The sequence below is a fragment of the Mustela lutreola genome, chromosome 5, assembly GCF_030435805.1.
Source record: "Mustela lutreola isolate mMusLut2 chromosome 5, mMusLut2.pri, whole genome shotgun sequence".
Taxonomy (NCBI): Eukaryota; Metazoa; Chordata; class Mammalia; order Carnivora; family Mustelidae; genus Mustela; species Mustela lutreola.
Window position 1 is genome coordinate 112,963,920 of NC_081294.1, and position 16,894 is coordinate 112,980,813.

The 16,894-nt window shown below is 35.0% G+C and overlaps 1 protein-coding gene across 1 annotated transcript in view; it reads left to right on the top strand.

Moving 5' to 3' along the window:
* RASA1 (RAS p21 protein activator 1) overlaps window positions 1–16,894 on the top strand; it is a 123,436-nt gene that overhangs the window by 89,095 nt on the left and 17,447 nt on the right. The window contains exons 10-15 of the mRNA XM_059175421.1: window positions 1,209–1,329; window positions 2,473–2,629; window positions 11,039–11,126; window positions 13,311–13,388; window positions 15,519–15,676; window positions 16,159–16,235. Of these exons, the coding sequence (XP_059031404.1) occupies window positions 1,209–1,329; window positions 2,473–2,629; window positions 11,039–11,126; window positions 13,311–13,388; window positions 15,519–15,676; window positions 16,159–16,235 (679 nt within the window). The remainder of the gene's footprint in view (window positions 1–1,208; window positions 1,330–2,472; window positions 2,630–11,038; window positions 11,127–13,310; window positions 13,389–15,518; window positions 15,677–16,158; window positions 16,236–16,894) is intronic.

The window sequence follows — 16,894 nt, forward strand, 5'->3', positions numbered from 1 at the left end:
GGTTTTCGATTAAATTTTATGTCCAACAGCAGTCAGTAGGCTGGATTTGGCACCTGCACCATGGCTTGCCTACCCCTGCTCTTTAGCATACTTGAGAAGTAATTGTTGAATAATGATGAAAATTGTTCCTAGGATGATGAACTAACAGAATGTTTTAAGATAGAGGAAAAAATTCAATTTTTGAAAATCTCATATCTTAGATTTATAAGAGGATCAGATGGACCTATGAAGTCTCTAAGAAAACAGTCATAAAATATTAATCCTAGCAAAGAGTAAGAACTGCTCAAAAAAGAAACTAGGAAACTGAAATTGAATCCAGTGGATCCCCGTGGTAATACTGATGACTGATTTATTTTGAAAAGATCATTATTAAGATACTCTTCTCTGTAGATTCTTCCTGACATCAGAATTCTTTTTGTTACTTGGGAGGATTTAGCAGTTAAGAGACACGCTTCCATTCCTAAAGTCAGAGTTACATAAAACCATGGAATAAAGACCACAATGTTACGGGAAGGTAAGGTTAGGGGTACAACACTCAAGAACTGCATCAGTAACATATAAAGATAAGAACCTAATAAAATGTAGGCTAGTTTTTATATGTGTTAAATGGTTAAGAAATCTTTAACTACTACAATAAATATGGGCCTTGACCTTGTAAAAGACCTGAAGTTTACCTGTCAAAGAGGCTGTCAGAAGGGTTGTGATTATTATAAAGTGGTAGAAAGATTATTTGAAATCAGATGGTATTGTAATACCCTGTGTGGATGGATGGGTGGGTGTGGCATATAACACTTAGTGGGTGGAGAGGGTTGTGAGGTACAAGAGATGTGTTTTGTATATTCTTATGCATCTCATATCAGCTGCGTGCAATTTTCTGCATTCACCTAGTGCTTCTCACAGACACAACTGTTCCTAAGCAAATAGGAATTGGTTTTATGTTTGAACTGGTTCCCAGTTTATCAGTTCTCTTGGGACCAATTCATGTTGTCCATGTTATTTGCTATAACACAAGGCAACATAACAAAACTGTATTTTTGAGACTTTCTTTGAGAAGCAAAGGATCTCTTAACATACGTATTTTAGAATTTAGCCTTAAAAACTTTATTTAAATGTTCTAGACAGACACACAACCTGGCTTTTAATTGGTAATTTAGATTTTATTTCCATCAAGAATTCATGAAATAATTTTAATATTTTTAAAAATTCAGGATCAAGAACAAGTACTCAATGATACAGTGGATGGCAAGGAAATTTATAATACAATTCGTCGAAAAACAAAGGATGCATTTTATAAAAATATTGTTAAAAAAGGTTATCTTCTAAAAAAGGGTAAGTATTATCTTGAAAGATTCAATTTCAGTATTTTCCACTAATATTTAGTAACTGACCCTTGTTTAAAGCTTTTGTAGCTAAGCATCCTTCAAAATCTATTCTAGGATAAAGAAAGAAGATGTGTGTACACACACACACACACACACATGCGTACACATATACACACACAACAGTGGAATACTGCTCAGCCATCAGAAAATGAAATCCTGCCATTTGAAACAATATGGATAGAACTAGAGGGTATTATACTAAGCAAAATATATCAAAGATAATTATATATGATCTATTTCATGTGTGGAATTTAAGGAACAAAACAGGATCATAGAAGAAGAAAGGAAAAAACAAAGCAAGATGAAATCAGAGAGGGAGACAAACCGTAAGAGACTCTTACTCATAGGAAACAAACTGAGGGTTGCTGGGAAGGAGAGACGCCAGGGGGATGGGGTAACTGGGTGATGGACATTAAGGAGGGCACGTGATAAAATGAGCACTGGGTATTATATAAGATTGATGAGTCAATAACCTCTGCCTCTGAAACTAATAATACATGTTAATGAATTGAGTTTAAATTTTTAAAAATGTGGAGTCTGGGTATATTAAGCCCACATTTTCAAGCAGAGTTTAATGACACAAGCTTACATATTTCCAGTTTCTCTTTCATTCTTGAGGTCAGGTTATTTCATTCTTTGCCCATCCTCTCCCTGATACTTCATTATTACTATTTTTTTTAAAAGAGAGACTTCTAATGACACTTGTCACATTATTGTTTAGATGTTTCTGTTTTATAGATTTGCCTCAGATTAACATTAAGAAATGATAGGAGGTTGGTTGGTAGGGTGTGGGGTAGAAGAGTATTTTCTTAAAATTAAAAAAAAATTACTCCTAAGCAGGAATTTTAAAGATTTTTATCTTGATGAAACTTGGAAAGATACAGTTATGGTACTGTTGTCAATTTACTCTGTGATTCATTAAAACAAGCAGTGTAAGAAAAGGCACGTTTTTACAGATAAATATTATAGGCATTTTCTCATTTTGTATGGACTGGTATGTTACTGACTATGTGTGTGTATACACACGCAGACATGGCTTTATAATTTATTATTTGGCTAATGGAAAGCACCCTTTTTTATTTTTTAACAGGCAAAGGAAAACGGTGGAAAAACTTATATTTTATCTTAGAGGGCAGTGATGCCCAACTTATTTATTTTGAAAGTGAAAAACGAGCTACCAAACCAAAAGGATTAATAGATCTCAGTGTATGTTCTGTCTATGTTGTTCATGATAGTCTCTTTGGCAGGTAAGAAATTGGTTTCCTATTTCTTTTGGGATTGTTTTAATAATAAAATAGTATGGATGTGTTCAGATAATTTTTAAAGCATCGCCACTGGATTTTTGAGAGTCCTAAAACCATCTGAAAATGTCAGATTTACTTTCTAGGGTAATATCTGTCTTCCTTATTTATTTTACACTAACCAGTGCATGAAATTCCACTTTGGTATTATGTAGAAATCTTTGGAATGACATTTCTTGTAGTGAAACATGACCTATATATCGCATGTTTCCTCTCTCCTTTACCAGCAATCTTTTGAGTGACTGACTTTGAGTCTTGTCCTCTTTCCCATTTTATCACATTCTCTCTTAATTCATTGCATCTCATAGTACTGAGTTCACTCAGTTGTATTACTAACTTGATAGGTCGGTTCCTCAAAACATTTGACCTTAAGAATTCTAATGTAAAAAATAATTGCTTCAGTAGGAAAAGGGGAGTGTTTCAGATTTGGAGTTGAAACATTTTTCTTACATTAATTTCAAAGTTTTTCAAAAAATAAATATAAATATATAAGCTAAAGGGGAATCCTGACTGTCACAAGACACACCCAACTCTTGATTACTTCTCATTTTTTGATCAGAAACAAGGCCTTTCTTTACCTTTCACTATTAGTATTATTAATAATCCATTCTAGAGTCCTTTTAGATAAATTGACCATTTTTATTACATACTGGTATTAATAAAACACAGATTTTTTTTTTTTTTTTTACAACTGTTTCTCTGCTGCAGGATGGCATTTCTGCTAAGGAAATTCAGCTTTATCCTGTTTAAGTTCGGGAAAGTTTAAAACAAATAGCTGTAGGAACATACTACAACCTTGTCATTTCTTTTCTCCAGACTGTGTTTAGGATATCGCATTAGTGTCACTCGTAATTTTAATAGTCAGTTTTTTAAATGGTTATGGTTTGAGAAATGCTGAATTGAGCACATAGTTTATCCTTAAAGCATGACTTTTTGAATTTCTGCCAGTGTTTATATTCTGAATCACTAAGAGGGAATTATTATATGAAGTATTTCATGAATCTTTGACCTTGATAACTCTCCCCATCCCCCCCCCCCTTTTTTTTTCAAACACTTCCTAATATCTCATAAAAACAGCTGTTCCAAAAAACAAGCAAAAATTTTTTGGATAATATAGGATTTCCTAAATTTTGTTTTTCCTTCCTTAACAATATGAGACTCTTGGCCTTCGGGTGTGGTTTGATCAGACCTCTGGCTGCTTTTCATTTCATCTTTCTGCTCTACCTGCCTTTGTGTTTACTGAATTATTCCTCACAAAACAGCTTCTTTCATGGTAGCAAAGTGGCATAAATACCCAGAGAAGGAAAAAGTAAGCATTGCCTCCAGTAATGATTGAAAATCCTGAGAATGCACTATTGAGCCACCTCTCAATCAATGTGTAGTTGTAGTTTCCCTCAAGTAGCAAAGGTGGGGTTCCCTTCATAAATGGAGGCCATTGGGTGCCCAAGCCCTTTTGAAGATGATCCCACTGAAATAGTAAGGCTGCTTTGTACCCTCTGTACGAGAGGGAAGTGGATGCTGGGGAGACAACCACACTGTTCACCACCAAACATGGTTTATTTGTACTTTGAATAGCTGTACGGGGAAGAGATTTTTGGGAACAAGCTTATTGAATTAAGTAGTATGAAATAGGTGGTTCTTAAGTTGAATCTTGGAAGATGGGTCTAAATTCATTTAGATAACTGTATCAGAGCTTTCCCACCGCGTGCCATGAATAGGTTATGGGTGTCTGTTGAGAGATTGGTGGTTATAAAAATGTTAGTATAATAAAAATATTAAATGTTTGAGATTTCAACATTTCATATTATAAAATATGTAAGGGAGATCTTCAAAAAATGTAACTTCAGATTTTTTTAAGATATTTAGATTTTTTTCTTCCATTGTTACTTCGTTGATTGGCTTTAATGTATAGTTATTTCCCCACCATCAAGGACAATTTGGTGATTAAAGCTGGAAAGTCACTAAAATGACAAGATAAAAACAGTAACCTTCATTTAAAAAATTCAACCTATTAGGCCACTTAAGAACTGTATTGGGATAACTAAATCCAGTAAATCTTCTTTTCCTCAGCCTAAATATTTTGCATAGAAGTTGAATAAATCAGTGATGCCAGGCACATTGTGTTGGCACCATATTACTGAAGAACTAAGTTTTAAATAAAAGTCCCTCCACCCCGTATTCCCCTCCCAATCCCCTCCTTTCCATAGATCTGTTCTACAGTGTCAGATTCTACTTGGGAAGTTTGCTAGGAGATCTTGGAATTAATAGCTAAAGCTAAAGCCAGGATGCTTCACACAGAGTTGGAGAATTTGCTTGTTTAATCAGTCTGCATGGAAATTGCCAATTGTATGTTTGAAGCCAAAAAGCAAAAGAAAGAGAAGAGGTACTATTTTCAAAGAGTATTAGATTGTGTTCAGATAGTACTATGAGTAAATGCATTGGTGAAACAAATGATAGGCTATGTACAGAGCCAGAGATTACATTTTCACTGTATATCGATGAGTCTGCAAACATTAGAGAAGTGCTTGGAAGTAAATTGTTGGTCATTCAAAGAAGTACCAAAGGAAATTATTAAAGTATTCAAAGCAGTAAATGAATCCTTTGAAACAAAGAAGATACTGTAGAAATAGTATTTAAGTTGATGATGAATGAAGAAGCTTCATGATAGAAAATTTAAAGGTTTTACGTCAGAAATTCATTCTGGAAAATAAAGCAATACAGAGAGACCTTTACATGTAAAAGTCTGTAGACCAGAATTCCACGTGAAATATTACAAAATAGATTCTACTAAACTGCAAGCTGCTTCAGCTGCACGTTTTCAGTTTTATGGGAGAAAATGGGATCAGAATGCCCCTGTACTGTTCTGTGATACCAGAGTCTGTAAGTCGTCCAGAAGCAGAGTTTTGCCGAAGTTTACAATCTAAATGAAACAATACTGCTTGGCGATTGATTCATGCTTTGCAGATTAAAGAATGGGTGAACTTCTCAGAATTAGAACGCAAAAATAGATTAATGTGCTCTGATAGTTTATGGATTCAAAGCAGAAATTCAGCTTTGAAAAATCAGGTTAAAAATGATTCCCTGATGATATGTAAAATTTGAATAACAAGAATCTTAAAAGCATTATTAGGACTAATAAAAGTACATCTGGGTAAATTTGGGTGGGGGAAAAAGCTATAACATTATTTATGACATACTTTCTATGAATAGGCATGAGTGGACCAAAAATCAGTTTGCAGTATCACAAAGAAAGGTCACTGTTACCCTAGCCAATGAAAGAAAATGACTGCTAGAGTTAAAGGTCAGGTCTTTTAATGCAGTTTAAAGAGATCAAATTATTCCTATTATGGTTAACATCAAGAAAGGAGTTTCAGGCAGCAGAAAAGCAGTAAATGCACATTTACCATTTGCTATGGGAACACAGTTTGCTTCTTGGGCAGTTTCTTGTTGAGGGTGGCTTTTAAGACTCTGGTATTGTATTTAATGATACCAAGTCTAAACCTGGTATGAAAAAGTTGTGTTCATGGGAACTAAGGTACAAGTCTTTCGTTTTAAAGAACTGAGTGTTTTCCAAAGTATACTAGTTTACTGTCATCAGCTGTGTTTTTGAGAGCCTTACTATGAAAGAGTTGGGGAGTACAAAGAAAGAGTGGATCCCAAGAAAAACAGCATCAGCAAAGTATGTTTCAAGGAAATGAACAGACACCTGTACCAGATAGGACTGGTGAAAAATAGGATGGGATTAAATTATGTATCATAGAATGCAAATATCACAGTACTAATAGTGAAATTGTGGATGAATGCAGTTATCTTTTTCTTTGAAATATATGACTGGCGCTGAATATTTATTGCTTTGTATATGCATAGAACCCAATACACTGACTGACCTGCATTTGAATGAAATGTTATGTGAAAGTTAGCAACTCCTTGCAACAGAGGTGAATAGCATGCTTGCTCTGGCCACGGTGAACAAACGTTTGGATAGCTTTGCTCATTTGCCTGTGTTCTTGAAGGCTTTAGTTGCGCAGCTATGCAGTTTCTCCAAATTTTTAGTATTGAGGTCGCTAAGCACTTTATTTCTTTATACTAAACTTATGACTTTTAATATTGCTTTACTTTAAATATATTAATTTCAGAAGCACAGGTTGAAAGATATTTCAGTGATAGGAGTTACTGTAGTGAGTATTTATGTGGGAATGTTTACATCTTTTCATGGGCTGAATCTTTCATTGTGGCAATATTTATTATTTTCATTTAGAACTGTTTTCACTGGGAATTAAATTTTAGGTTGGCAATTATTTTCTTCCAGTGTTTCAAGATTGATATATTTATGAGCAAGAGACTGAGAAATTGAGTAGAGGGAGGGGCAGAGGAAGAAGCAGGCTTTCTGCTGAGCAGGGAGCCCGGTTCAGGGCTCCATCCCAGGACCATGGATCATGACCCGAGTCTAAGGCAGATGCTTAACCGGCTGAGCCACCCAGGCACCCTTCTTCAGCATTTTAAAGAACGTTCTCTGCCTTCCAGTCTTTTGTTTTGGATTATTCTCTTTTACAGATAATACATCTTTTTTTCTCTTTGAGGTGTATTGTATTTCATCTTTCTCTGGTTGCTTTGAGATTTTTCTTTAGATTTTCAGCAGTTAAACAAAAATATGCCTACAGTAAATTTTCTTTAAAAACTTTATCCTAATATTTGCAGAGCTGCTTCAGTTTGATACTCGATGTTGTTTGTGAGTTTCAGAAAAGTCTTGGTTACTATCTCTTTAAACAGTAGTTCTGCCACATTTTCTTTCATCTTCTGTGATTCATGTTACCTGTTATATCTTTTTTAAAGATTCACTTAGAGCGCGGGTAGGGGCAGAAGGAGAGCGAGATAGAGAATCTCAAGCAGATTTCCTGGCTGAGTGCAGAGCACGGCACAGGGCTTGATATCATGACCTGAGCCAGGATCCAGAGTTGGGTGCTTCACCAACTGAGCACCCAGGTACCCCAGCATGTTATCTCTTTTACTAGGCCCCATGTGCCTATTATATAGCTTTCTATGTTTTTTATATATTTTTTTCCCTTTATGTGGGAAAGAGCTTTATGTGCTCTAGGCTAGATACTCTGATTTGTCTTCCATTCCATCCAGTCAAATGCATTTCTTGAAGCCTTAATTGTATTAATTACATTTTTCAATTTGGTTCTTCTATAGATACAGTTAGCTGGCTTCAAAATTCACTAGTTTACCTGTTTTCTTAAGCCTTTTAATTACAGTTATTTGAAAGTTGTTCCTAATGATACAGCTGTATCTGGATTATATGTAAGTCTTTCCTTTTCCTCTGTTTTCCTTGATTGGCTTTTCAGTCGTTTGAGTATGATTCCTGTTGTATCTACTTTAGTTTGAATGGTGGATGTTGTGTATGAAAAACTGTAGAAGCTATGGATAATGTTATTGCCTCCAGAAAGGACTGTTCTTCTGCCAGATAAGTCCCTCAGGGATCAAATGGACATATTGGTGAAGGCTGTTCTATTTATCTGGTTTGCTCTTATTTTGAAGGCATGGGTAGGGGTCTCAGATGAAAGCCTTCTCTTTTAAAGGCCCTAAAGTCATTTGTCTCTCCTCTGGGTATGAAACTGCTGAATGTGATGGTTGGTTTTTGGACCTCTTAGATGCTGTTTCCTTCTGCTAAGATTTCTCAGCTTCCTGCCCTGCGCAGTTTAGGAATTGGCAAGTGCCTTGAAAGAAAAAGCTGTGAAGTTCAGGCTCATTTACTCTGATCTTGACCTCCCAAATCTGAGTTGCTCTCGTTTTCCAGTGATTTTGAACAGTTGTTTTTTTGTTTTATTTATATTTTATGGAGCTGGGAAGGCCAGTCTGATTCAAGCCACTTTCAGAAGCTGAAGTTTCCAATTTGTACTTGTATTCTTTTATAGCATTCTCAAAGCATGAAAGGGTAGTTTTTTTTTTTAATAAACATATAATATATTTTTATCCCCAGGGGTACAGGTCTGTGAATTGCCAGGTTTACACACTTCACAGCACTCACCATAGCACATACCCTCCCCAATGTCCATAACCCCACTCCCCTTCTCCCAACCCCCCTCCCCCCAGCAACCCTCAGTCTGTTTTGTGAGATTAAGAGTCACTTATGGTTTGTCTCCCTCCCAATCCTATCTTGTTTCATTTATTCTTTTCCTATGCCCTTAACCCCCCATGTTGCATGTCCACTTCCTCATATCAGGGAGATCATATGATAGTTGTCTTTCTCTGATTGACTTATTTTGCTAAGCATGATACTCTCTAGTTCCATCCACATCATCGCAAATAGCAAGATTTCATTTCTTTTGATGGCTGCATAGTATTCCATTGTGTATATATACCACCTCTTTATCCATTCATCTGTTGATGGACATCTAGGTTCTTTCCATAGTTTGGCTCTTGCAGACATTGCTGCTATAAACATTCGGGTGCACGTGCCTCTTTGGATCACTACGTTTGTATCTTTAGGGTAAATACCCAGTAGTGCAATTGCTGGGTCATAGGGTAGTTCTATTTTCAACATTTTGAAGAACCTCCATGCTGTTTTCCAGAGTGGTTGCACCAGCTTGCATTCCCACCAACAGTGTAGGAGGGTTCCCTGAAAGGGTAGTTTTTTAAAATAAATATTAAGCTTGTACTCTGGGTATTTTGTTGTGGCCTCCTAACACTGAAGTAAAAGATAATCTGGTTAATGCCAGAAATAGGAATATCATTATTTGAGTTTTGAGTTTCAAAAGCATGAAGGCCCTTATTGATTTATTTATTTATATTATTTTGCAAAGATTTTGTTTGAGAGAGAGCACGAGTAGGGTGAAGGGTGAGCCTGATCTGGGACTTAATTCTGGGACTCCAGGATCATGACCTGAGCTGAAGGCAGACGCTCAACCGGCTGAGCTGCCCAGCCCTTACTTATTTGTTTTTTATTATGTTCAATTAGCCAACACCATTAGTTTTGTTTTTTTTTTTTTAAGATTTTATTTATTTATTTGACAGACAGAGATCACAAGTAGGCAGAGAGGCAGGCAGAGAGAGAGAGAGCGAGAGAGAATAGGAAGCAGGCTTCCTGCAGAGCAGAGAGCCCGATGCGGGGCTCGATGACGCTGGGATCATGACCTGAGCCAAAGGCCACCCAGGCGCCCCCCCCCATTAGTTTTGATTAGTAGTGTTTAATGACTCATTAGTTGCATGTAACACCCAGTGCTCATAACAACACGTACCCTCCTTAACACATGGCTGCCCCATCACCCAGCTACCCATCCCTTCACCTCCCCTTCTTTCTGAAACCCTGTTTGTTTCTGGGCATCCAGAGTCTCTGATGGTTTGTCTTGCTGATTTCTTTCCCTTCAGTTTTCTCTTCCTTCCCCTATGGTCCTCTGTGCTGTTCCTTATGTTCTACATATGACATAAACTATATGATAATTGTCTGTCTCTGTTTGACTTATTTAACTCATCATAATCCCCTCTAGTTCCATCCATGTCGATGCAAATGGTGGGTATTCATCCTTTTTGATGGCTGAGCAATATTCCATTGTATATAGGTGCCACATCTTCTTCATCCATTCATCTGTTGATGAACAGTTAGACTATTGTGGACATTGCTGCTATGAACATTGGGGTAGCATTTATTTAACATTTTAAAATCATTTTCAAGTCTAATTGGAAAGATAACAAACCTGTTTTCAAAAAAAGATAAACTATCTAATGTACTTCCACATCAGATGAATTCTAATATGGTGCATACTATGGGAGGACAAGAACTAATTTGTACTGTATGCCACTGTTCAGTTGTTTAATCATCAGAACAGGAATATATGTGAGCAGATGTTTCCATTTTAACAGATGAAAAATGATCAGTTGTAAAAAAAAAAGAAGAAAATACATAAAAATGCATTTTAAAGAGTCACCCACAATCCACCTGTGAGAGATAACCACTAAGAACATTTTTGGTCTAAGAACAGATCTAAAAAAAAGGAACATATCTAGTCTTTTTCCAGCACTTATAAATGTATAATATATGTTACTATGAAGTAAAGAGTTAAGTAACATTTTGCTTTAGAAAGTTTAGATTAGGTATATGCAATTCTAGGATAAGACAATTTTAAAGTTTGAAGGGTTGATTAAATTTCAGTGGTGCTGACAAGAAGTTTTTAAGAATATATGCAGCTGATGTTTTCTTTTCAGTAATGATCTGGGCAGTGGAGTATTGGTTCTCTAAATTAAGAATTATGTCAGTTGATATACTTCATATAATTATATGTTGTGATTTTTTTAAGTTGGTGTGTTTTAATGCTTTCTGTTAAGCTTCCTAATAACTTTTCTGTTTATATTTTAAAGGCCAAACTGTTTTCAGATAGTGGTTCAGCACTTTAGTGAAGAACATTACATTTTTTACTTTGCAGGAGAAACTCCAGAACAAGCAGAGGTAAGTTAATTGTTTTCTCAGCACACTTTTATTTAGCTCATGTTTTCTTTTTAATTAAGAAACTACTGCATGTGTGATAAAGTAATAAAAAGGAAGACTGAAATCTAATTTTTTTTATTTCAAGGAATAAGAACTCTGTAATTACAAATTTTTTTTTTTAAGAAATGCAGAAAAAATCTCAGTGAAGGGCTATTAGGAATGAAAACTCCATTTTAAATTGACCTTTAAATGCTCTATGATGTTGAGTCCAACTGAGAATCCTCATTTAAAATCCTCTCTGCAGAAAGGTTATAGATATTCTCAGTACAGTTGAAAGGTAAGCCAGTTAGTTTTGCTGACAAGCATTATTATTCTTGACTGGTTGAACTTCATATGTAAAAACAGAAGTTCAGTCATCAAAAATAAAATTATTTTAGGAATTTTTTTCTTTTTCTCTAAGTCTACATATGAAGTCTGCTTTCAGCACTATGCATTGATCCATGTGCAATGCCCTTATTAAAGCTTTTATTAAATTTCAAGCGTTGCTGTGATGAGAGAATGTTTTCCAAAAATTGTTTTTAATAATACTTTGATTTCTTTGAACCATAAGATTTCAGGGGTGTTGGGACGCCTGGGTGGCTCGGTTGGTTAAGCAGCTGCCTTTGGCTCAGGTCATGATCCCAGCGTCCTGGGATCGAGTCCCACATCGGGCTCCTTGCTCCGCAGGGAGCCTGCTTCTCCCTCTGACTCTGCCTTCCACTCTGTCTGCCTGTACTTGCTCTCTCTCTCTCTCTTACAAATAAATAAATAAAATCTTAAAAAAAAAAAAAAAAAAAAAAGATTTCAGGGGTGTTTATTGGTATTTTGTACAATATTTCTTCTGCTTATACTCTGTGAGAAGAATCTGAAGGTGGTTAAGAGGTCAAAGAAAACAACTTTGTTGTAAGTAGAAGATAATTTGCCAACTCTGGATATGAGGCAGAGAAGCTCTTAAAACTGGATCCTGGCATGCATCCCTGATTCATAAATTATTGAAAATATCTTGGACTCTTAGAATTGATGAATGAGCTACATTAAGTTTTATGGTTCACAATTGAATGTCATGTTTCAAATCTTTACAAAATATTTCAAATATTATATTAACATGTAACACACAAAAACCCTTTGTTTTGTGGGTTTTATCCCTAATATTTAGATGCAGGAAGTAGAGTTCAAAACATTTATATAACAGATAGACATATATATATAATTTTTTATGCTAGAAATTGAGTTAGGAAAGAAATTTAAACTTGTTTCCTATCCTCCAAATTATTTCACTATGTTCCCTTTCTAAATAAAGATATTTGGTGATGTTTCAGTATAAATAGAATATTTTCTTGTTGTATTTATATATAAACTTTACATATTCTTTATTTCCATAACCACTTAAAGTCCAAAAATACCACTGATATTTCCAATTTTCGTTACTTTGGTAGCCTTTTGGATCTGTCGTTACTCTCTTCTATTTCTAAAAGTTATGGTAATTGATTAGGTCTTAATGTGTTCTGTAAAGATGTCCTGTGAACATTCAGAGTTTAAACTGAAATAGTCAACAAGTTAAAGATATAACTGAGTCAAACAGTAGTGCAGAACTTTGTGGAAATAAGTAAGCCAAAGTGAAATGTTTGGATTTATTTTTGATAAACCTAAGATTGTTCTCTCCTTTCTCCAGACCACTAGGTAAACATTTGAATATTAGCCTGAAAATTACTTTGAATCTAATGTTGTGTTTTAAAGGCTTATAAATAACCCAGATCCCCTTACACATTTCTACCTGTGTTGTGGTCTAAGGTAAGATTAGATGCTTGTCATCAAGGTAGTCATCACATGATCAGTTGGTTTTGCTGTCAGCCCTCTTTTCACAAAACATAACAACTGTTTAATAACTTCAGTGGATTTTATTTTTTGGCTAATTAATGGTCACTTATGGCATACTTAACATTAATTTAGGGATTCAACAGAAATACAGTTTCAAAGATGATTATAATTGTTTTGGTCATTGTTTTATTTTTTTGGGACCCCCAATTTAAAGAGCAGCATACTCTGAGTATAGAAATGGCAGTCTGGAGAAGGAAAGAACTGCTGAATTTGGGGGGGAAATAACCTTATGAGTGGAAACTGAATAAACTATTGTATATTTCTTTGACGTGCTGTTATTTTTTGTAGGACTGGATGAAAGGTCTGCAGGCATTTTGCAATTTACGGAAAAGTAGTCCAGGGACATCTAATAAACGCTTGCGTCAGGTGAAAACTTAATTTTCTTTGATGTTGGCACGTTTCTCTTTATAACTTTGCTCTTTATTTCTGTCAGAACTGGTTTGGGCTACATTTCAAACCCTTCTGAGCACCGCCTCCCCCCAAATCCATACATCCATCCATCTGTTTATTTATATTATGTTCAGTTGGCCAACATAGAGTACATCATTAGTTTTTGTACATATATTCAGTGGACTATTTATTACTCAGCCATCTGAAAGTATGAATACCACCATTTGTATCGATGTGAATGGAACTGGAGGGGATTATGCTAAGTGACATAAGTCAAGCAGAGAAAGACAATTTTCATATGGTTTCATTTATATGTGGAACATAAGGAATGACACTTCTGAGTTAAGTTTATCTTTTCAGGCATTTTAAAGCTGTGCTTCCACTTGGTTCAACAGCAGGAGAAATATTTATGAAAAAGAAATGTTCCTTACCTACTTGCCAGGTAGTTAGTCCATAATGCCATCTTTGGATTCCATACCAAGGATTCTTTTCTTCTACTTAAAATAGCAATACCAAACCAACAACCATTTTGTTAGGCACTTTGATTCATTTTTTTCTTGAAAGAATCATTTTGGCTTATATCAAAAAAGTGCAACTAAAGATAATTATTGAAAAGATCATCTGAATTTAAGTATTAATCCAAATTGCTCTGAAGTCAAGTCTATTATGTATCTGTTAGGTAGCATCTTATTTGAACCATAACATGTCATACATGCTGATTTTATAGAGAGTTAAGTTGGACTTTTTCTTTCTTTCTAGGTATGTAAAGTCAACTCCATACCCTGCGTATCTTTGCTTTTTTTTTTTTTTTTCCTGTATTGTTATCCCTAGATAGCTGGAAAAGTTAAGTAATTTTTGTATTCTTGGAGTATTGAGGAAAATTTAGTACAGTATTTATTGACCAAAGTGATTCTTTATTAATGGAAGTTTCCAACAAGCTTTGTGAACTTAATACAGTGTTCTATTGCAAGTCAATAAATGGTTAATATTTAAATGAGTATAAATTATATTTCCTGTAACCAAAAATCTAAGCCTTTCCCCAAGGACATTTAATTATACACATAGTTGTATTCTCAAATCATATTTTAACATTTTGTAAGCTATGACAAGTCAGACTGAGGGGCGCCTGGGTGGCTCAGTGGGTTAAGCCGCTGCTTTCAGCTCAGGTCATGATCTCAGGGTCCTGGGATCGAGTCCCGCATCGGGCTCTCTGCTCAGCAGGGAGCCTGCTTCTTCCTCTCTCTCTGTCTGCCTCTCTGCCTACTTGTGATCTCTCTCTGTCAAATAAATAAATAAAATCTTTAAAAAAAAAATCAGACTGAGTTTTTGCAGATTGTGTCTTGTGTGAAACTTTTGCTATGAAGTTATTTTTAGCTGTAAGACAATAGAATAAAAAATGATATAATAAAGTCATAGCTAACATCTCTTAAGCCCTTTTGCAGGTACTCTCCTATGTGCTTTTACTGTATTATTTTGAGTCTTTATAATAACGTGCAGTATAGAATTTATCCTAATTTTATATCTGAGAAGTTGAGGCTCAGAGAGGCCGAATTGTCCTACGCCATTCAAGTAGTATGTAGCAAGAGGGAAAGAGAACCTGATATAGACAGTGAATGCTCTAAGTTTTGGCATCAGAACTGACAAAAATAACTTAGCTTCTTTGGATTTGTATCTTTTTATGTAAAAGGAGAAGGCAGAATCAGTGCTGTAAAAATACTTTCTAGCTGTGGAAGTTTATAGATAAATCTTCCAGATGAGCTTTATATATTTAACCTACCGGGTTTTGATTTGGGTGGTGACAGTTTTTTACTTATGCTAAAATAAAAAAATCCCCTATTTCCATTTTCTCTGAACTGTTTTTTAGTAGAAAGGTATGTTTCATTAAATTGCTATGAGAATATAATTGGAGATTTAAGAATTATTTTAAATGCTTGAATGTTGTATTTTATACATCATATAAAAAGGAAAATATAATTATAGGTCGTAATGTCTAAAGAAAGGGGAAAAATAAATCAGTTTTGGGGTTTTATTTCTTAAATAGTAATTGCTTTTGAAACCTAATGCATAATTCTTAAATCTGGTTAACAATTTCTGTGTTTTCTTTAGGTCAGCAGTCTTGTTTTACACATTGAAGAAGCCCATAAACTCCCTGTAAAACATTTTACTAATCCATATTGTAACATCTACCTGAATAGTGTCCAGGTAGCAAAAACTCATGCAAGGGAAGGGCAAAACCCTGTATGGTCAGAAGAGTTTGTCTTTGAGTAAGTCTTATTTCATCACTACATTAAATCTTTTTCTTTTACCCTATTGCATTTTCTCTGTTTTTGTTTGTTTGTTTTGTTTTTTGGTTTCTGTCTCTGAACTACCAGAACAAGGTGCCAGATCCAGGCATTTTAGTAGTACTTACATTTTTTTCCCCTGCTTTTATTAGTGAAGTGCTATGTCCTTGGTTTTTCACTTAGTCATTAATAGGAATAAGTGTTACTGACACGTTCAAAAGCATTTACCAAGACACACATACAAAATGTTCACAGTAGTTCCCAGGATTTACTTGAGGAGGTTAAAGATGGTGGGAAAAGTATGATTTGCTTGTCTGCATTCCTGTATTCCAACTAATAACACATTTGAATCCAGCATGCATATTAATAGGAGAAATAAGGGACTTATTTGATAACTAGAAGTAAAAGAATTAGAATTTGATGCCAGGATATTTTGTTAATACTTTTTCTTTTTGCTCCTCTAGTGATCTTCCTCCTGACATCAATAGATTTGAGATAACTCTTAGTAATAAAACAAAGAAGAGCAAAGATCCTGATATCTGTAAGTTGATACAGAAATTTCTCTCTGTAGTAAAACATGTTTTATATACTTTTTAAAATTCATAATGAAATCTAGTCTAAAAGTGCCAGTAGTATTATTTGACATAGTTTTTTTTGTACTTCTAAAAGTTTTGATTGTTGAGGAAGAGTTTCTCTAATAAGAAAAAAAGATCAAAATGGCTAAATTGTGCATACTGTAAACTTAAGCCCTTGATATTAAATTATCTTTCATCTCTTCTTCCTTCCCCAGTGGACAGGAACAAGAGAACAGTAAGAGTGGCCATCTTTCTGTGGTGCTTCCACTATCCCTTCTTTGTACTTTCTAGGTTTTTCCTGTTTTCATACAGTTTTATGTAAGTGGGGAAAAGTACTTTTTTTTTTTTTTTTTTTTTAATTAGTCCACTGTTTATTCATTTCTGGTGAACCTTTTCCATTCTTTTTCCACAGTGGCATACCTTCTCCCAGCCTGTTGCTGACAGGTGGCAGTGGGATTTAACAGTTCATATCAGAGTTAATTAGGTTAATACCGTCTTAAAAGTCAGGCTTAGGGAAAGAAGTGATCAGCATTAACAGGAATTCAGAGCCTGAATTTTCCTCTACAAAATATTTATTCTGTCGTTTCTGTACTATTTAAATGCGCAATTTTTATTTTAGTGGTTC